This window comes from Schistocerca nitens, chromosome 10 (genome assembly GCF_023898315.1).
Source record: "Schistocerca nitens isolate TAMUIC-IGC-003100 chromosome 10, iqSchNite1.1, whole genome shotgun sequence".
NCBI lineage: Eukaryota > Metazoa > Arthropoda > Insecta > Orthoptera > Acrididae > Schistocerca > Schistocerca nitens.
The window spans coordinates 145,925,114-145,947,932 of record NC_064623.1 but is presented as its reverse complement, the minus strand read 5'-3'; the positions used below and the strand labels follow the sequence as shown (position 1 = coordinate 145,947,932).

Here is a 22,819-nt window from a genome sequence, read left to right as displayed (position 1 = left end):
AATGGGCTGTGACGAGCTTACACGCATCGCAGTTCATTACTTCCCTGCTTGCTTTCAAGACCTCCATAAACGTTGGAAACTGTGTATAGATCACCAAGGGCACTATTTTGATAGCACCTACAATCACTACTTGGTAAGTCCAACTTCGTATTTAAAAAAAATCTGCCCTGGAACTTTTATGACAAAGTATATTTTATGCAACATTTTGTGTTAACCAACTCTACAATAGCACAATTCAAACGTCAGGAATAGATATAATAAGTATAATGTTCAGTGGTTCTTGGTAAATGTATTATAATTTTCAGAAAGCTAATAAGACAGGCAGGGATCAACTATGGAATTTGAAAATTGCTCAGTTGTGTGGATGACCTTGGGGCTGAAAAAACCAAAAGGTGACAGCCCCAAGCAGTTAGCCTAAGGTGTGGATCTAGCTGCGTCATGTCTGGCGATGTTAATATTTTTTTAGTACTAAAACTGTGTATATTCGAGTGAAAACTGGGGTGGCGGCGTCATATGTGTCACAAAATTGTCTCTGGATATAGCAAGGTTTGGAACGCATGGTTACCCAACATTAGTCTATGATGGAATTTGCGGCGAACTTAGTAGTAAATTAATTCCGTCTCATAGGATTCGTGAAGAGTCACGGAAATTATCGTTCTGCAATCTGCAGCCACAGCAGAATAACAGCTACACTAAACAAGCCATTTAGCCTTAACATTTGCAATCGTTCTGCCTATATGATTAAGATTTATATTATTTGGATGAATCAATCATTAAATTTTTCCACTGTTCACAACCTCTACACAGATTTATTGATCAGAGGATACAGAACAAAACAATTCTAATGAACTTATGTCCGGAAATGCATGGTTTCCATCCATGCTAGAGACCGTTTATTCAATCGTACACTGTTACAGAGACAGCAGTCTAATATGAACAGTATGATGCAGATGGTTTCCATCTGCCTCAACACAAGTGTGCATGCACTGTAGCATGCACTGTCTCATGCAATCACATCAGCCAAGCTGCATCCGAATACTGTCAAAGGCAGCATGAATACCCCATTAAAGTGTCTCCACATCTGGATTGAGCTCTGCAATAGAGGATACTTTTGAGATGGAATCTTAACCAGAAATCGCATGAATTGATATCCAGTGAACGATCAGGCCATCTGACTGGACAACCTCGTCTGATCCATCGACCACGGAACACACGAGTGAGATGCATCCAAACGTTAGTGGAAAAGTGCGCTGGAGCACCATCATGTAGCAGCCACATAACTGTTTGACTCATCAGTGACATTACTTCAAGCAGGGAGGCAAAGTCACCTGAGAGAAACGCCAATAGTTCCGGGCCGTTAGGCGACGTGGTAGGAAGACTGGTCCCAAAATATGGTCGCCAATTATCCCAGCGCACACATTCCAGCTACACCTATGCTAATGATTCGTTGTCACCATACCATGGGGGTTCTGCATACTATCCCACAGATGGCTATTATGAAAGTCGAAGATATCACTCTGCGTAAAGGTGGCCTCATCTGTGAATAGGATGGATGACCCAAATCCTGGAATCGTGGTTGCCAGTGACAAAACTGCTCCCCGTGTTGAAAGTCTGTCGCTAGTAAGTGTTGCACACACTTTAAGTGACGAAGGTAGGAGCAATTGTCATGGAGAACGTTCCACACAGCCGTCTGGCGTACCCTGTACTGGGGGACCGACTGCCTGGTACAGACATGGCAGTCGCTTTCCACAGTGTTTATCACATTTCCTCCAAGTTCGATGTCCAAGCACTTCTGGTACGTCCTTCATTATTTCCAGATTCCTGAAACGACCCTCTATCAGACAAATGGCGGAACACTGTTGCAAACATTAAATGCTGTGGTTGTTGTCGGTGGGGATAGACTTTCTGATGCAACCTTGCTGCTGGCCGCCTATTGTCATTTGCCTTTATGTAAGTAAACACCATGCCAGCAAGCTCTCGATTCCTGCATGGAACCATTGTGTGCACTGCTGTATCGCATCCACTACAAGGTGACTCAGTAAGAGAAGTGAATCAGACAGAACATTACCAATTACTATGGCAGCAGAGGCCACTGGGGCATGACGTATGAGGAACAGTAGGAGGAAGCCATGCATATTGTAACTGTGGTTGCATGGCGCAGTGGATATTAGACCGCAGTCTGTAACAAAATATAATTGAATGAGTGGTGTCTAGCATGGAAACCATGTATTTCCGGACATAAGTTCATTAGATCTTTTCTGTTCCATATCCTCTCACTGCACAATCACTTGAATTTTTACACTGTGAAAAAATCACCCTGTACATATGTGTGTATTATTTCAAGCTATGTGTAACACAGAACCACTGACATATTTGGACTGAATATAATATATGAACATTCTCACATCTGATAGATGCATGCAACACATATTTTTGTCGTGAAAACATAACAGTATTCCGAAATAAATAGTAAAATACCATAAAGGTGTGAAACCGTTCCGCTTCTCTAACGAAAAATCTCGTCGCTTATGAATCTGCGATCTCTTAAGCCCTGTAGCAAACTCCAGAGAGAAAGCTGTTAAGACACCATGGAATTAATTTTGATAACATCTGAGACTTCATTATTGTATCATGTCAGATATGAACGCATTTTCTGGCGCCAGGAGTTCAGTTCCGACGGCTCGCCTGAATAAGACCGAGAACATTCCCCGCCTCACGAAAATCTTTTATTTGCAGCTCCTACTGACCCTTCATCACTGCACCCATCACTGCATTACACGAAAGTAAGCATAGGTACAACCAATATTTGCGCTGGAGTCGAGTAACACAAATTTATCGGCCTACTACAAGACTGTTGACCTATGCATGCAGCAAATGCTTTGTTACACCAAACTTCGTTATTGCTCCTCCAATGACACTTCATTCCAATAAAAATTTTAGGCTGGCTCATGAAGCTCTGCAATTCAGTATGTGTTGACATTATTCAGAATATTTTGAGGGCCATCAGTACTGCTCCTCAATATTTTTAGTACTGACAGTTCGTCAGCAGGAACTCTCAGACGACCAATATATTAATAGTTTGATTTGACAATACTATTAATATTGAACGTGTGAGTGGCCCTTTAGTGAAGCTGGAAAAGTCTTCTTCAGATCTATGCATATTTATCTGAAATTTAGTAATCGCACACTAACTTAAAATTTACTAACCTTGTAATTTAATTTTCAGTAATTCGTAACTGCAAATCTTAATGATGGTAGCCATTGAGCTACATGCTAAATATCACAGCTTCAATTCATCTTGATTCCAAGCAGAACGCTGCAATTTACTGTTATAAACTAAATTCGTTTCAGTAACAGTAAAATAGTTTCTGTAACAATATAATTATATTGGTCCTTCTAAGCTGGCGAAGGCAAAACTTCGTAGATTTTTTTTTTTTTTTTTTTTTTTTACAGAATGACTGTCGCGCAGAAAGATTACACTGGTCTACAATCCATTTGCAATTGGGATTAGTATAAGACTACAAAATACGCAGTGAACCGATCTATCTGTGAAATATCTTTTGTTGTGTGCCTAAATTATTGAATGGCGAGCCCTGTTATCTTCACTGGGCTTTGACGAGAGGTCCAAGATAAAATTGCAGAAATTAATATGGGGCCTAAGGCTAACGTATCAGTTAAGATAATGCAGCGAAATTTGCTGTTGATGGGCTATGATAGGAGACAACCGGCACGAATTCCTGTTCTAATAGTACATCATCGCCTGCAGAGACTCTCCTGGATCATCACCATATCGTTTGGACTCTAGACGACTGAGAAACCGTTGATTCGTTAGATGAGTTCCGATTTCACTTTGTAAGAGTCGATGGTACGGTTAGAGTGCAGCGCAGACCCCTCAATGCCGTGAACCCAGGTTGCCAACAAAGCACTCTGCAAGCTGGTGGTGGCTCCATAATGATGTTAGCTGTGTTTACATGGAATGGACTGGATCCTCTGAACCAACTGAACCGATTGACTGGAAATTGTTATGTTCGACTACATGGAGAAAATCTGATACTTGGAGACATTTTGCAGCCATTCAAGGAATTCATGTTCCAAAACAATGGTGAAACTCTTATGGATATAGTAAATCATGCCACTGGACCACAATTGTTCGTGATTGGTTTGAAGAAAGTTCTGGACAATTCCAACAAGTGACATTAATCCCATGGATCAATCATGGGACATAATCGAGAGGTCAGTTCATGCACAAAATTCTGCATCAGCAAAACTCTTGCAATTACTGATCGCTCTACAGGCAGCGGTAGCTCAGTATTTCTACAGGAAACTTCCATACTATGTCGAGCAGCTGCACTACGCCAAGTAAAAGGAGACTTTGCACGATATGAGGAGGCACCCAATGACTTTTGGCATCTCAGTGTATACCATCATGTTGAGTATGTTGAAGACACTGCCATCTACCTAGATGGCAACAGCCTGGCGGTGATGATTTTCACTGAAACAACCGGTTTCTGGTCCTACTGGTTCTCGTTCAAACCCAGATTCAAAATAATCGGTTTCTGAAAAATTAATGGAAAAAGATAATATTAATCATTATTCAACTTGAATTAAAAGCACCTCTGGCTGAAGGTTTTAATAGAACTCTTAAAAGTTTTGAAAACAATTTGCTATTCAAAGAAAATAATGAATGGGTTCTGACATTTACAAAATTTGTTGATGAGTACAAGAATACAAAAGATTTAACAATTAAAATGAAACAAATAGAAGTCAGTGACAAGAATTATAAACCTACAACTGTTGTGACTAATGATAATCCAAAGTTTAAAATAGTAGATAAAGCTAAAAACAGTAAACTTGAAGGACTTTTTGAGAAAAGATACACAGCTAATTGGAAACTGAATCTATTATCCATTCCAATCCAATCACATATAAACTGAAAGATACTAATGGAAATTTTTATGAACAAGAACTGCAGAAAACTAAATATCCTGATGTATATCTTGTTCACAAAGTATTGAGAACGAAAGGAGATAAATTATATGTAAATAGTTATTATTTGGTAATTCATGTAATAGAAAAAAAAGAAAAATAGCTACACGTAAATGGCTACACTAAGAGGGAAAACACTAATTTCATTCTTTCTATCCTTATATTTTCCTAATGAAAAATATATCTATATTCATAAATCAAATAAGTGATAAAAATCTAAATTATTTATAATACCTGGAAGGTGAAGAAATTTGCATTGCACACGAATATTTCAAAAATCAGTTTATCGATACTTAAAAATTTTAAAATTCATTGGTCAATTTTCCTGATTGCTGATTTTCTTCATTTACATCCAAGAAAAGAGTTGATTGTTTGCGACTGTAATGAATAACTACCCTCTTCTGTATGTATAAAAATATTTAATAAACTGTTTTTGAATTGTTGTGGAGGGAGTGAATAGCTGCCCTTATTTGTTATAAATTAGAATTTTTGTAAGAGAGCCAAGTACACAGGTCTAAAACTACAACTCGATTCAGTGAATATTTATAATATCATTCACCAGTTCTTCTTGTATGTAATCATTCGAAATATTAAAATAATTATGATAGCAAACGATGAATAAGATATCTTTCATTCTTTGGTACAATATTAGTGAATTAGGATCATAAATTGGTCTTAACATTTCGTCACAATTTAGATGTCTATTTTAAATAATGTGCTACTTTTTCATTAATTTTGCCTTTGTGTTCTAATGACACAGTAAGTATAATCACTGTCATCATGGAATAATTTTAAAACAATAGTTGGTCTTAAATTATTGTCATACTTTTAGGGACAATAGCTAACAGTACATCTAGTTCTTTGTTTCTTCTGTTTTATACATCTAAAACTGTATACTCTGTTTCCTCCAAATTTTTGATTTTCATCCTTTTTTGTTTTTTCTCATAAATATGTTATTTGACATCTGTGGGTGTCTATTATTTCTGTTCTAATCACATATCCACCATGTTCTTTAACTGATAGTGAAAATTCTTTAGTTACACAGTCTGTAAATTTTTCAGCTGCAAACTTCTTATGTTTGAATATAATGTTTTAGAGAGCTGATTCTTTGATACAAACTATGTCTAGTTGTATATTAAAAGATGTTAGTGACTAGCTGCCACATAATTCGCTACATATTTGTGTGTCAGTTTTATCCATATTATCAAAAATAGCATCTCTCAGTGTTTTATATTCTAAAACTTTAGCTACTTCTGTTCCTTGAAACCATGGATTATTCTGATCATCAATTATCACACAGATTTGCTTGCTGTTATATGCATGTTTCTTGACGACCTTGGGTATGATTATTTCCATTTATAAAAATTAAAATATATACCATAAATTCAAATTGTATAATGGGCACATTCAAAACTTCATCATAAATATATTTCATCAGCAATATCATTGGATTGGTCCCATAATTTCTTAGCGACATAAGATACACTATTAAAGTGAATATTGCACATTTCTTTACTTTAGATCTACTCTGCGTACACCAAATAAATATTAAACATATGTTTCACTAACTTATAAGCGATACATTCATACATTCAAACACAATGTATTTTATCTTTTTTATGTGTTCCACTGTTATAACCAGATAACCTTCCTGAAAGATGATTTGCAGACAATACACCACCAATCTAAAGTAACTGTTCTTGGGATAATGCTTAGATGTGGCAATGTAAACAATCTGCTCTTTGTTTATCTCTACTATATCAGAAAGTAGGCTTCTTACTTGTAAACTTTTGCGTGTATGTTTATCACTTCTTATCAGTAATTTTTGGAGATTTATTTTTTCTACAACTGTTATATACTTCAGATAATCGAGTAAATTTTTTTCTGATGTAATGTAATACATTTTACTTGTTTATTATGTTTTGCATTTATGTCTTTACTGAACTTATAAAATTTTCAATAGGTAATAAAAGCCATTTTTCAACCAGATTATTAGCTCTTAATGTTTTAATTTCAATTTTGAACAAATTCATACTGTAGAGCCAAAGGATCGTCATATTTTACTTCTGTGTATCATATTTTGTTGTAAAAAAATTGCTCTGAGCAATATTGGACTCAACTGCTGAGGTCATAAGTCCCCTAGAACTTAGAACGACTTAAACCTAACTAACCTAAGGACAACACACACATCCATGCCCGAGGCAGGATTCGAACCTGCAACCGTAGCGGTCGCGCGGTTACAGACTGTAGCGCCAGAACGTTTCTAAATAAGATAGGAGAGCTTAGTAGAAATGCTGTTGTTGATGTCATCTTCAGTCCTGAGACTGGTTTGATGCACATCTCCATGCTACCCTATCCCGTGCAAGATTATTCATCTCCCAGTACTTACTGCAACCTACATCCTTCTGAATCTGCTTATTCATCTCTTGGTCTCCCTCTACGATTTTTACCCTCCAAGATGCCCTCCAATGCTAAATTTGTGATCCCTTGATGCCTCAGAGCATGTCCTACCAACCAGTCCCTTCTTCTTGTCAAGTTGTACCACAAACGCCTCTTCTCCCCAATTCTTTTCAATACTTCATCATTAGTTATGTGATCTACCCATCTAATCTTCAGCATTCTTCTGTAGCACCACATTTCGAAAGCTTCTATTCTCTTCTTGTCCAAACTATTTATCGTCCATGTTTCACTTCCATACATGGCTACACTCCATACAAATACTTTCAGAAACGAATTCCTGACACTTAAATCTATACTCGATGTTAACATATTTCTCTTCTTCAGAAACGCTTTCTGTGGTGTCACCGCTAGACACCACACTTGCTAGGTGGTAACTTAAATCGGCCGCGGTCCTGTAGTACATGTCGGACCCGCGTGTCGCCACTGTGTAATTGCAAACCTAGCGCCACCACATGGCAGGTCACAAGACACGGACTCGACCTCGCCCCAGTTGTACGGACGACGTAGCTTGCGACCAGGCCTACCAAGTCTTCCTCTCATTTGCCGAGAGACTGATAGAATAGCCTTCAGCTTATTCCATGGCTACTACCTGGAAAGGCGCCATTTGTATCAGTGCTTATAGCGTACTAATATTCAAGAGGGATGTATTCCAGCAAGAGAATAAAGTTAAGTATTATATAACGATACGTACTTTTCTTCTTATTCATTGATAAGTCTCATGTTCCAGAACGTCAAGCCCGTCTGCTTTAGTTTAGCGTGCACCTAGCTACCTCATTGTGTCTATGCTGTAGGAGCTAGACACAACACTTTCCTTGCCATTGTCAGTCTACATTTTATATCTTCTCTACTTCGACCACCATCAGTTATTTTGCTCCCCAATTAGCAAAACTCCTTTACTAATGTAAGTGTCTTATTTCCTAATCTAATTCCCTCAGCATCACCCAAAATAATTCGACAACATTCCATTATCCTCGTTTTGCTTTTGTTGCTGTTCATCTTATACCCTCCTTTCAAGACACTGTCCATTCCGTTCAACTGCTCTTCCAAGTCCTTTGCTGTCTCTGAACGGATTACAATGTCATCGGCGAACCTCAGACTTCTTATTTCTTCACCCTGGATTTTAATATCTACTCCAAATTTTTCTTTTGTTTCCTTTACTGCTTGCTCAATATACAGATTGAAAAACATTGGGGAGAGGCTACAACCCGGATTCACTCCCTTCCCAACCACTGCTTCCCTTTCATGCCCCTCGACTCTTATAACTGCCATCTGGTTTCTGCACAAATTGTAAGTTGCCTTTCGCTCCCTGTATTTTACCACAGCCACCTTTAGAATTTGAAAGAGAGTATTCCAATCAACATTGTCAAAAGCTTTCTCTAAATCTACAAATGCTAGAAACGTAGGTTTGCCTTTCCTTCTATCTTCTAAGATAAATCGTAAGGTCAGTATTGCCTCACGTGTTCTAACATTTCTATGGAATCCAAACTGATCTTCCCCGAGGCCGGCTTCTACCAGTTTTTCCATTCGTCTGTAAAGAATTCGCGTTAGTATTTTGCAGCTGTGACTTATTAAACTGATAGCTCGGTAATTTTCACATTTGTCAGCACCTGCTTTATTTGGGATTGGAATTATTATATTCTTCTTGTAGTCTGAGGGTATTTCGCCTGTCTCATACATCTTGCTCACCAGATGGTAGAGTTATGTCATGACTGGCTCTCCCAAGGCCGTCAGTAGTTCTAATGGAATGTTGTCTACTCCCGGGGCCTTGTTTCGACACAGGTCTTTCAGTGCTCTGTCAAAGTCTTCACGCAGTATCATATCTCCCATTTCATCTTCATCTACAACCTCTTCCATTTCCATAATATTGTCCTCAAGTACATCGCCCTCGTATAAACACTCTATATACTCCTTCCACCTTTCTGCTTTCCCCTCTTTGCTTAGGACTGGGTTTCCATCTGAGCTCTTGATATTTATACAAGTGGCTCTCTTTTCTCCAAAGGTCTCTTCAATTTTCCTGTAGGTTGTATCTATCTTACCCCTAGTGAGATAAGCCTCTACATCCCTACATTTGTCCTCTAGCCATCCCTGCTTAGTCATTTTGCACTTCCTGTCGATCTTATTTTTGAGACCAGAATGAGATTTTCACTCTGCACTCGGGACCTTTGCCTTTCGCGGGCAAGTGCTCTATCATCTGAGCTACCGAAGCACGACACACGCCCGGTACTCACAGCTTCTGTAAAGTTTGGAAGGTAGGAGACGAGGTACTGGCAGAAGTAAAGCAGTGAGTCCCGGTCGTTAGTCGTGCTTCGGTAGCTCAGATGGTAGAGCACTTGCCCGCAAAAGGCAAAGGTCCCGAGTTCGAGTCTCGGCCGGGCACACAGTTTTAATCTGCCAGGAAGTTTTATTTTTGAGATGTTTGTATTCCTTTTTGCCTGCTTCATATACTGCATTTTTATACTTTCTCCTTTGATCAATTAAATTCAATATTTCTTCTGTTACCCAAGAATTTCTACTAGCCCTCGTCTTTTTACCTACTTGATCCTCTGCTGCCTTCACTACTTCATTTCTCAGAGCTACCCATTCTTCTTCTACTGTACTTCTTTCCCCCATTTCTGTCACTTGTTGCCTTATGCTCTCCCTGAAGCTCTGTACAACCTCTGGTTCTTTCAGTTTATCCAGGTCCCATCTCCTTAAATTCCCACCTTTTTGCACTTTCTTCAGTTTTAATCTACAGTACATAACCAATAGATTGTGGGCAGAGTCCACATCTGCCCCTGGAAATGTTTTACAATTTAAAATCTGGTTCCTAAATCTCTGTCTTACCATTATATAATCTATCTGATACCTTCTAGTTTCTCCAGGATTCTTCCATGTATACAACCTACTTTGATGATTCTTGAACCAAGTGTTAGCTATGATTAAGTTATGCTCTGTGCAAAATTCTACCAGATGGCTTCCTCTTTCATTTCTTAGCCCCAATCCATATTCACCTACTACGTTTCCTTCTCTCCCTTTCCCTACTCTCCAATTCCAGTCACCCATGTCAGTTAAATTTTCGTCTCCCTTCACTACCTGAATAATTTCTTTTATCTCATCATACATTTCTTCAATTTCTTCATCATCTGCAGAGCTAGTTGGCATACAGACTTGTACTACTGTAGTAGGCGTGGGTTTCTTGTGTATCTTGGCCACAATAATGCGTTCATTATGCTCTTTGTAGTAGCTTACCCGCAAACCTATTTTTTTATTCATTGTTAAACCTACTCCTGCATTACCCTACTTGATTTTGTGATTATAACACTGTATTCACCTGACCAAAAGTGTTGTTCCTCATGTCACCCAACTTTGCTAATTCCCACTATCTCTAACTTTAACCTATCCATTTCCCTTTTTAAATTTTCTAATCTACCTGCCTGGTTAAGGGATCTGTCGTTACACGCTCCAATCTGTAGAAAGCCAGTTTTCTTTTTCCTGATAGCGACATCCTCTTGAGTAGTCCCCACCCGGAGATCTGAATGGGGGACTATGTTACCCAAGAGGACGCCATCATCATTTATCCATACAGTAAAGCTGCATGCCCTCAGAAAAAATTGCAGCTGTAGTTTCCCCTTGCTTTCAGCCGTTCGCAGTACCAGCACAGCAAGGCCGTTTTGGTTAATGTTGCAAGGCCATGTCAGTCAATCATCCAGATTGTTGCCCCTGCAACTACTGAAAAGGCTGCTGTCCCTCTTCAGGAACCACACATTTGTCTGGCCTCTCAACAGATACCCCCCCATTGTGGTTGCACCTACGGTACGGCCATCTGTATCGCTGAGGCACGCAAGCCTTCCCACCAACGGCAAGGTCCATGGTTCATGGGGAAGAAATGCTAGTGATAGAAATAAAATTACTATTGTAAATATTTTATCTATACAGTGATCTAGTCCACAGCAACATGAAGGATGACTCATCTATTAACATGACTTTTCTTTATATTGTGGAATAAAGTTAATCCTTCAAGTACTACTTGGTTGGCCATAAAAATTAAATCCTGTTTCTAAATCTTCTACTATCTCTTGTATAAAAATCGCTGTAAAAGAGCATGCTAAATCATAAAAAGTTTAGCTATGGTGACTATAATTTTGCTGTTTCTTTGCCCAATATTCAATATGTTTCTCATATGAGAACTTATTCTCTTAATGAGTAATTGTTATACATTCATCTTTAATTTTTCTAATTTCTTTCTCAAAATGTTCCTTAATTTTTGTTTCCTTGATAACAGAACGATGATTTTTTACTTTATATCTTTCTGCATCTTCCTTTACCAATTGTAATAACTTATGCATCTCCATTGTATTTATTAAATAGTAATTTTAACTAAACTAATAAAAATTATCTCAATACATGGAAGCGTTTATATCCAAGAAGTGTAATATTTGTGAAAGGGAAAAGTCAATTGACAACATTCACTCACATTAATATACAAAGAGTAAATATTAGGTGAAGAAAATTTACTAGAAACTATCAAAGAAATAATTGTATTTAAGTGTTTTGTTGTATGTGGGAAAAATATTACATCTGAATTTTATAACAAACATTTAAAACAAATTCCATGTGAGGAGCATTCTAAAATACTGTTATTCCTGAAAATTGATGATTATCATAATACAATTAAAAATGTATCAGTTATGAAGAATTTTAAAGAGGTTAATTTTTTTCATTTAACTCCCACATCCTAGGAGTGGCTCTCAATTAATGCAAGATTTGACAAGACATGCTGAACAGAAAAATGATATGTAAATGTGAAAAAGAAACAATTACAAGTGATCTAAAGGAACATTTATGGACGAATAAGAGTAAAAGTTAAATGAAAACGGAAGCCATTTCCCAAACTCTAATGTTTTCTTACCTCCAATAAGTAGAGCAATTCGCAGTTGCTCAGCTTCATGACTATTGTTGAAGGAATAATTTGTGGGGATATCATAAATTTAGAAAATCTGATTTTATTATATTTTTAACATTCTTATATTCAAAAGACCCTTGGACACTACTACCGTTCCATAAGACAGGAAATGATGATGAATTTTTTCTAGATAAAGAATATAAACTGCTGAAAGGAATATTTCAGTTTTATAATTCCATATTTGAGAGGAAAGAGACAGAAAAGCAATTAGAGATTACCTAGCTGATATAACATTTTAAAACACATTGCAATATTGTAAACTACAACTTGTAAAATATATAACTTCAATTGAGCCTAATCATTTGTTTAATGTGGTCAAATCACAAAAATATGATACTACTTAAGGAAAATATAAAACTATTTAATGCTTCGAAAATAAATTTCTATTTCTTTTGTGAGTACAGATTGCAGACGAATGAAAAAGTTCAAAAATTAGGACAACAAACATAAACGTATACTATTACTACAGAGAAGAATTTGATTGAAAACTTTTAGACTGAAAACCAAGTTATTTTAACAAAATTATCTAATTTTCAAGCATAAGGATCGGGAAGGACATTAAATAGAGCTATTGGCCTTCAGTTAGCATTCAACAGATATATTCAATTGACAGCATCATCTTGCATCAAATCACAAGGAAAAGTAAATGAAAAACAAGTTTGGATTAATGTAAAACATGATGGTGAAAAAGTTGTGTTGTTTATAAAATCTGCATTATATCATGTAGATGAAGAACCACAAAGGGTTAAAAAATATAAAAACGTTAGTCATGGTGTTGGTCTGAAACTAGAAAATTTCGACTTTCCTGCAGTGGTTGATAACATGTTAATGTATGTATTAATGTTTATTTATTTGATGACAAATATCAAATGTATCTATTGAAAATACGAAATGCAAGAAAGAAAAACATATAAATTTATTACATTTTAAAAACAATGGAAACTCACATCATTGTTGAAATGAAAGTTTTTCTGGACTCTTTTCAGCACAAATGTCGAAACACAGAGAATCAAAATATATTTGTGATATGTGTATACTCCACTTTAATAGTAAGGAACTATTAGATAGTCACACACCAAATTACTTATTTAACAAACCATTACCACAGAAACAGTCACATGTGACTTTTGAAAATTATCGAAATACACAGAAAGTCCCATGTGTTATTTGTGCAGATTTTGAGAGTATATTACAAGATGGACGACTGTCAACCAAATACACAAAATTCACATACAATGAAATATCAAAAACATGAACACAGAGGATTTTGTTACTATATCAAATACATTAATGCACATTATAAGGATCCCATTGTATACTCATGATCAAACTGTGAGAAAAAATTACTGAATGTATAAAAAAGAGGTTGATGAAATTGGAGGAAATTCTTTTGAAATTGAAGAAATGCGACCACTAACTCCTGAGGAATAATCAACATGTGAAAGATCGAAAACTTGTAGATTTTGTACTTATCATTATACAAGATATAATAAAGAAAGTCTGTCACCATCATCACTTATCTAAAGTCCATTATGTAGTAATTGTAAGTTACAGTTAGAACATCTGAGTTTTGTACCAATTTGTGTATATAATTTATCAGGATATGATTCTTGTTCGTTTCTGAAAGAACTTGGTTATGATGATAAAGACAAGGACTAAATACCAAACAATGAGGATAGATACAATAGTTCTGAGAAGAACACAGAAATTTTAAGATCAGATTTATTGACATATTTAGGTTCATCGCTTCTTCACTTAACAAACCATTGAAGAGAGTTCAAATGAAAAACATCAGATACTTTTTCACTGAGATTTATTCAATATAGTGATCAGAAAAGCTGTGTATCCATATGATTAAATGGATTCTTGGAAAAAAGTTGGAGAGGAGCTTCTTCCATCAAAAGAATAATTTTACAGTATACTGAAATAGTGTGACATAATGTCTGTAATCATGCACAACTAGTGTGGAAAAAGTTTAATATTAAAGATCTTGGTGAATACCATGATCTGTATCTAGAAAATGAAGTTTTATTATTCGCGATGTATTTGAAGATTTTAGAAAAACTTGTATTAAAGGTTATGATTTACATCCTTCTTAGTGTTTTACTGTACCTTGATTATCATGGGATGCACAGTTACAAATGACTAAACAACAACTTAAATTATTACACAGTTATGATACGATTTTAATGATAGAAAAAGGAATAAGAGGTGTATCTGTGTTGTAAAAGATATGTCACAGCAAGTGATAAATATAAGAAAGATTTTGATGATAAAAACATATCACATTATCTAATTGGATGCAAACAACTTGTATGGTTATGCTATGAGTTCATATTTCACGCATTTTTGACTTGAATGGGATGAAACAAACAAATTGTACAAAAATGAGTGAAATACCAACAATGGTAAAATTACATATATATATCGTAAGTGCATCTGAAGTATACAAAAGAATTACATGATTTGCATAAAGATCACCACTCGTTCCTGAAAATAAAATTGGACAAGGCACATAGGAAAGTAAGTCATTGAATACTTTGAATGTTAAATACAATTATGTAGTTCACTACAGAAATACTTGTATCAAGTCATAAAGCTAACGAAAATACAGAGTTTTAAAATTTAAACAATCTGAATAGTTGAAAAAAAATTTAGATTAGAATCCTCAAATGATGATGCAATCAAAGAACGATTTTGAAAAAGATTTCTGCAAGGTAATGAATAGTTCAGTATTCAGTAAGGCAATGGAAAATATAAGAAACAAAGTGGATATAAAATTAGTGTCAGATAGAGGAAAGTGTGATAAAGCAAACCTTAGGGGAAGAACAATATGTACTGAAAATCTTGCTGCTATTTATATGAATAACATAAAAATCAGTTTAATAAACCAATCGATGTTGGCATGAGAATACCCAATCCATCTAAAGAACTGGTGTACGATTTTCACTACAGATTAATGAAACTGAAATATGGTGGAAGTATTGAATTGTTACCAGTCATTGTTTATTTATCTCTATGGTATGTATCAAAGGTTTAAACCTCAATCATCAGGTGCATTGACATTGACATGTGTGTGTGTGTTGTTTTATCACTTTTTAGAGGAACTTGTGGCATCATCTAGAGGGGGAAACAAGACAATATTTCAGAACATGGTTTTGGGTTTCTTTTGACAGAAACTATATATCTATCAGTAAAATTAAAATAATTAAAATAGAGTACCTCCAGTGATCACAGGTTTCTTTCACTGACATAACACATCATATATATACTGTCATATTTTGTAAATAAATATGGCTCGGGAAATTAATAGGTGGAAGCATATTATAACAGAAGAAGCATAATATAACAGAAGAAAAACATTATCACAAAGTACTAAGAACATGCATCATAACACCATTATTACAGATAAATTTTAAAAGATTTTAGATATGTTTATTTTGAGATGTTTAATACATGGGTTGGAATAAATATTTCAGGTTGAGTACAAATCCGATTCTGTCAAGTTAATATGGCTGAAACTTCATACTCGTTTATGCAATAAGGTGACATGCTGCAACCCTTAGGTACAATAATTATATTGGCTACAGTCATAAAATTATACACATATAACAATTCTGTTTGCGATTCATACACAGAAATAAAAGGCTACTTGCAGAGCGAGGGGAACAGAAAGAGAAAGTTGGAGATAGACAGGGGGTGGACAGAGTGATTGGATGAGAGCAAACTTTCCAAAGTAGGAGTTCTTAAGATTATACCTGTTCCATGTAATAACTGCCTAAAGGTTGGAGCAATTCATTGGTTATGCTTTAAAATACGCAGATGGGTGTACAGTTGGTGCCACTAGTTAATGAACGTTTTGTTTCATAAAAATGGCTCTGAGCACTATGGGACTTAACTACTTAGGTCATCAGTCCCCTGGAACTTAGAACTACTTAAACCTAACTAACCTAAGGACATCACACACATCCATGTCCGAGGCAGGATTCGAACCTGCGACCATAGCGGTCACGCAGTTCCAAACTGAAGCGCTTAGAACCGCACGGCCACACTGGCCGGCTTTTGTTTCAAGCTGCCAAGGAGTAGAAGCTGTTGATATGATGATTTATTTGTAAATGAGGTCAATCCCTTGTACTTTGTCGAGATCTCATGGTAACATAACTAAATATATATGGTAAATATTAATGTGTGTGTGTGGGTGGGTGGTTCGGTGCCTGTCTGTGTGTATGTGTGTGTGTGTGTGTGTGTGTGTGTGTGTGTGTGTGTGGGTGTGTGTGGGTGGGTGGGTGGTTCGGTGCCTGTCTGTGTGTATGTGTGTGTGTGTGTGTGTGTGTGTGTGTGTGTGTGTGTGTGTGTGTGTGTGTGTGTGTGTGTGGGTATGTGTCTGCAGTGCATATTTAATAACATAGACAGTTGCTGAAAATAGAGATGATACTTTTGTAAATGTTGTCATTTTTGTCATTAAAGATGGATTCAGGTTTTTAGGTTGTATATGTAGGATGCTCATACTTGTTTTGTTAACATGGTGTTTTGTTTCATGCAGGTGGGTGGCTACTGCTAATGTGTGGTATTTTTTTGTTTTTTAGTGCTGCTATTTGTTCTTTGAATCTAATCTCAAGTGATCTGCCTGTCTGGCTCATGAAGAAGCAGTTACAGTCCAAGTATTCTATTTTGTACACACCAGTGTAGTGAAGTGGGTTTCATGTGCTGATGTTGTGGGATAAATTCTGTTTAGTCTTGTTTTCTCTGATAAAAATATGTTTATGCCTTTTTGTTTGTAGGCATTGGTAGTCTAATACGAAATGTTACCTAGAAAGAGGATTGTATGTGTTGTGTTAGGCTTCTGACAGATTTCAAACTGTTGTCTGCTATTCTCTATTCTAATGGCAATTTGTAAAAGATTTATATTGTCATATGAACCCACCTTAAATAGCAAAAATGATAATATTTACTATAGTACTCTCCCTGCTTTAGCAACTGCCTATGTTGTTAAATTTGCAATTCACACAGATACACACACAAACATACACAAACACATGCACACACAAACATGCAGACACATTCATATTATCAATAAATAGTTATGTTACCATGATATCCCTGAAATGTACAAGGGGCTAATCTTATTTACTAATACATCATTTCACCAACAGCTCGTACCCCCTGCCAGCTGGAAATTATAAGTACATCATCTAATGGCAGGAACTGTACATCCATCTGCATATTTTAAAGCATTAACCAATGTATTACCACAACCTTGAGACAATTACTACATAAAACAGATATAATCCTAAGAACCCCAGCTTTGGAAAGTTTTCTCTCATCCAATCACTCCTTCCACCCTTTCTCTCTCACTTTTTCTTTCACTTCCTCTCGTTCTGCATCCAGCCTTTTATATCTGTCTGTGAATCTCAAATATAATTGTTATTTGTATACAGTTTTACCACTGTAGTCAACATACTTATTGTACCTAAAGATTGCTACATATCACATTATTATATAAACGAGTATGAAGTTGAAGCGACATTAACTAGACAAAATCAGATTTATATACAACCTGAAATATTTATTCCAATGTACATATTCAATACCTCAAAACAAAAATCTCCCAAATCCTTTAAAATATATTCTGTAATAATGTTGTTACAATGATTATTCTCTGTACTCTGTGATAATGTTTCTCTTCTGCAATATGATCCTTGCAACTAATATTTTCCTGATGCCATAATTGCTTACAAAATATGATAGTATAAATGTGATATGTTATGGCAGTGAAAGGAACCTGTGACCACTGGAGGACCTCTATTTCACTCACTTTATTTTGATCATTAGATATAACATTTTGTTTCTTGTCAAAAGAAACCGAAAACCATGGTCTGAAATATTGTTTTGTTTCTCTCACAACACAATGCCACAAGTTACTCCAAAAATTCGTAACACAACACACACACATGTCATATTAACAGATGTAAACCTACCTGATGATGCAGATTTAAACCTTTAAAGTGCTTTGTGGATATAAATAAACAGTGACTGATAACAGTAAACTTGTTGTTTCATTTAATGTCAATAACAGTCACAGTAAAGCCTAACTAAAATTTTCGTGTTTAAAGTATTCAACTGCTTTACCAAGCTACAGCCAGTTACATGTACTATATACAGACTAAACATTTATAAGAAAATACAAAGTCGATGATTAATTACTTTGATGCAAGTATTACCCAACAGATAATATTTATGGTATTCTACAAGTAAACAAAGAAGTTTTAGGAAAATCGGAAATTTGGGAATTTTTGATAAGATCTTAGGGGATCAAACTGCTCAGGTCATCAGTCCCTAAGCTTACACACTATTTAAAGTAACTTAAACTAACTTACAGTATGGACAACGAACACACCCATGCCTGAGGGAGGATTCAAACCTCTGACAGAGGGAGCCGCATGAACCATGGCAAGACGCCCTAGACTGCACAGCTACCCAGTATGGCAAGAAGTTTTAGGAAAAGTGACACATGAATGTAGTGGAAAAATAATGGAAGGATTCTGCAGTCTGAGACCATAGATAAATGCATATAAAGTTGGTTATAAAATAGTGAATAAATCTATAGGTGTTAAGAAATATGTTATTAAAAACAGAATAAGTTTGTTGTTGTTGTTGTGATCTTCAGTCCTGAGACTGGTTTGATGCACCTCTCTATGCTACTCTATCCTGTGCAAGCTTCTTCATCTCCCAGTACCTACTGCAGCCTACATCCTTCGGAATCTGCTTAGTGTATTCATCTCTTGGTCGCCCTCTACGATTTTTACCCTCCACGCTGCCCTCAATTACTAAATTGGTGATCCTTTGATGCCTCAGAACATGTCCTACCAACCGATCCCTTCTTCTAGTCAAGTTGTGCCACAAACTCCTCTTCTCCCCAATTATATACAATACTTCCTCATTAGTTATGTGATCTACCCATCTAATCATCAGCATTCTTCTGTAGCACCACATTTCGAAAGCTTCTATTCTCTTCTTGTCTAAACTATTTATTGTCCATGTTTCACTTCCATACATGGCAAACTCCATTCAAATACTTTCAGAAACGACTTCCTGACACTTAAATCTATACTCGATGTTAACAAATTTCTCTTCTTCAGAAACGCTTTCCTTTCCATTGCCAGTCTACATTTTATATCCTCTCTACTTCGACCATCATCAGTTATTTTGCTCCCCAAACAGCAAAACTCCTTTACTACTTCAAGTGTCTCATTTCCTAATCTAATTGCCTCAGCATCGCCCGAATTAACTCGACTACATTCCATTATCCTCGTTTTGCTTTTGTTGATGTTCATCTTATACCCTCCTTTCAAGACACTGTCCATTCCGTTCAACTGCTCTTCCAAGTCCTTTGCTGTCTCTGACAGAATTACAATGTCATCGGCGAACCTCAAAGTTTCTACTTCTTCTCCATAAATTTTAATACCTACTCCGAATTTTTCTTTTGTTTCCTTTACTTCTTGCTCAATATACAGATTGAATAACATCGGAGAGAGGCTACAACCCTGTCTCACTCCTTTCCCAACCACTGCTTCCCTTTCATGCCCCTTGACTCTTATAACTGCCATCTGGTTTCTGTAGAATAAGTTTAGAAGAGTGTAAATATTGTTTATTTAACAGTGTAGAACAATACAGAACAATGAAAATGATTTGAAGTGAAAAACATGAACTCTACACATTTAGGGCAAACAAGAAATTGTACAGTCCTCATGATGATAAAAGATATGTATTGAACAGTAAAATAAATACATACTATATGGCAAATTACACTTCGCTATTTCTTTGACAGTCATAAAAAAGAGGAAAAATCTCATTTCCCTATTTCTTCCCATATTTCTGAATCACTTTCCTCATAACTATCAACTCTTTTTATATTGTTCTTCTCTATAAATTTGCTTAAATACATCATTACTGTCAGTATGGTCGTTCTCAAATGTTCTATAATTAAATATGGTTTAAAATAGTCTATGCAAATATTACATTCAACTTAGTTTATTATTTCTCTCAACAAAAACGTGAAATTTAAATGGGTCCACACATTAGTCATATTTATAAGATTAAAAATTGATAAACATATTAAATTTTCATGTAAATAAACGGATACTCTACTGAAGAAGCTTAATAATGTAAGCAATTGTAATTTGTTTAAGAACATTAGTCAGCTAGAAGTAATAAATTCTATTAGGTTATGGGTTGTGAATATTTAAAAACTAGATATGGGAAAAATATTTGTATTGAACTTCATAAATAATTTAAGAGAAATATAACAAACTGTTACAACAAATAAATTACTGGTTGTGATTTTCAGTTTCTTGAACATGGAACTATTAACTTGAGACACAAAGGAATGAAGAAGCTTAAATATAGTGATAATGAGTATCATGAACTGGAATTTTTACCCTTAATATGGCTTTACATTGAAAGTAACTGAAAGAACAATTTCATCTACTTGTCTGTTTGCGCTCATAGGTAGGATGAGTGAGGAAATCGAGTTTTTGTGGTTATTTATATACAAAAATGTCGCTTTACATGCGTATAATTACCTTCTCTTTTGTGTAAAAAATGGGACATTTGATTTTTACTGTTATTTGTAAATAAAATGCCCCTATTTGTAAAACTGCGTCTGTGTCCCCAATACAAATTCACTTAGGTGGGCACAGTCACCATAAAATGGCCTCTGTTTTTTGAAGATCATCAAACCTTTAGGACTACATGTTAGGGTTGTTAATAAAAGAGATGTATCATAACAGAACCTTGAGAGCTACTCCACTTTGCACCACTTCAGTATCATTCACTTTCAGTTTTAGTTTATAGGTTTCAAAAGAATCATTGTTCACTTCATTAATATCGTAATGCCTCAAGTTATGCAAAAGTATCACATCATCCAAAATTATACTACTGATTTCCAGAGATTAGATATAACATTTCAGTCCATATGTCTTGTTGTGGCCGATCATTCTCCTACCAGATGCCATAAACTCACCTCACCAAGTTCCCATACTGGTGATGCAGGTCAAACACCTTATGGAGGGTCACTGGCATTTCAAGGAAGTCCAGAATGTTCCCGATGATGGGCAGTGTGGGTGGCCCGGGAGCGTCGATGTGGGGCCTGGTGGCCCACTTCCACCACAGCACAGCCACCAAGCCAGTGCAGCACGACACCACCAACTGCACCAACAACCACGGCCACCACGCCATTGGTCGTGATGAGGGCTCCCAATAACCGACCTGCAGTAAGAAGCACAGCTGGTCACATATTCTAATGTTTCTTGGTATTGTATACAGAGAAGTTGAGAAATAATGATCAGCACCAGATAATTTGTCAACAATACTGGCATTTTAAAAGTACTGTGTTCATGTAAGGGGCAATCAAAAAGTTTCCATTATAAGGGAAACAGTCCATAATCAGTCTGGCAGTCAGGCAAAAGTGCCATGGTCATTCAGGCAATCATCCAGCCTTTGCACCAGGCTGAGAATATCCATTTGGTAAAACATCGTGTCCTGCTGTGTGAATAAGTCGGTAACTGCCAAGTGTACAGCCTCTCTCGAAAGGAATCGGCGAACCTTTAAGGCCTTTACTAAACGACCAAAGGCGTGGCAGTCACACGGTGTGAGTTCAGGACTGCAGGGCGAGTGCTCGTCTGGCTCGCCCTTGAGTTGACTGGACGGGGCTGGCGTCCCAGGCCAACTGGCATCCTTTGTCGAACAGTGACCAGCGCAGCAGGTGTCACACCATTCCACAGCGGTGGTTTCTGACAGATGTGCTGTCCCATACACATTCTTCATCCTCTAATGGATGTCTACCGCTGTTTGCCTTTGGCAACCAAGAAAAGAATAACAGCACTCTGGCCCTGTTTGGAAGCTCCTGATAACGTCACCATAGCTCTTGTTTCTTCATTTACTGCAAATTCACCTGAAAAAGACATGAATACTGTGCTAATCTCTTGCCTAAGTATCGGTGCTTATATATCCTCATGGACATCACGCTACGTTACATATGTGCTGCAAAAACGCAACCAAACGGAATCATTTTAATTTCACCTTATAAATAGTGCATGTAATGAAAAATATTTTTGCGAATAAAAAGTCACTTAAGTCTCGAGGGGAGGTAAACATAATATTTTATTATAGGGGGGGGGCATGAATAATGATTTACATATTTTAAATCTTCTCTGTATACTACAGCATCATCTGCGAAAAGCCGCATGGAACTTCCGACACTATCTACTTGGTCATTTATATATATTCTGAAAAGCAATGGTCCCATAACACACCACTGTGGCACGCCAGAGGTTACTTTAATATCTGTAGACGTCTCTCCATTGAGAACAAAATGCTGTGTTCTGTTTGCTAAAAACTCTTCAATCCAGCCACACAGCTGGTATGATATTC

The 22,819-nt window shown here is 36.4% G+C and overlaps 1 protein-coding gene across 1 annotated transcript in view; it reads right to left on the bottom strand.

Moving 5' to 3' along the window:
* The window catches only part of LOC126209942 (cytochrome P450 4C1-like), a 144,990-nt gene extending 123,430 nt beyond the window's left edge, over positions 1–21,560 (bottom strand). Inside the window, exon 1 of the mRNA XM_049939058.1 lies at positions 21,411–21,560. Coding sequence (XP_049795015.1) covers positions 21,411–21,469 — 59 coding nt within the window. The 5' untranslated portion in view covers positions 21,470–21,560. The remainder of the gene's footprint in view (positions 1–21,410) is intronic.
* Positions 21,561–22,819: the final 1,259 nt, after the last annotated feature.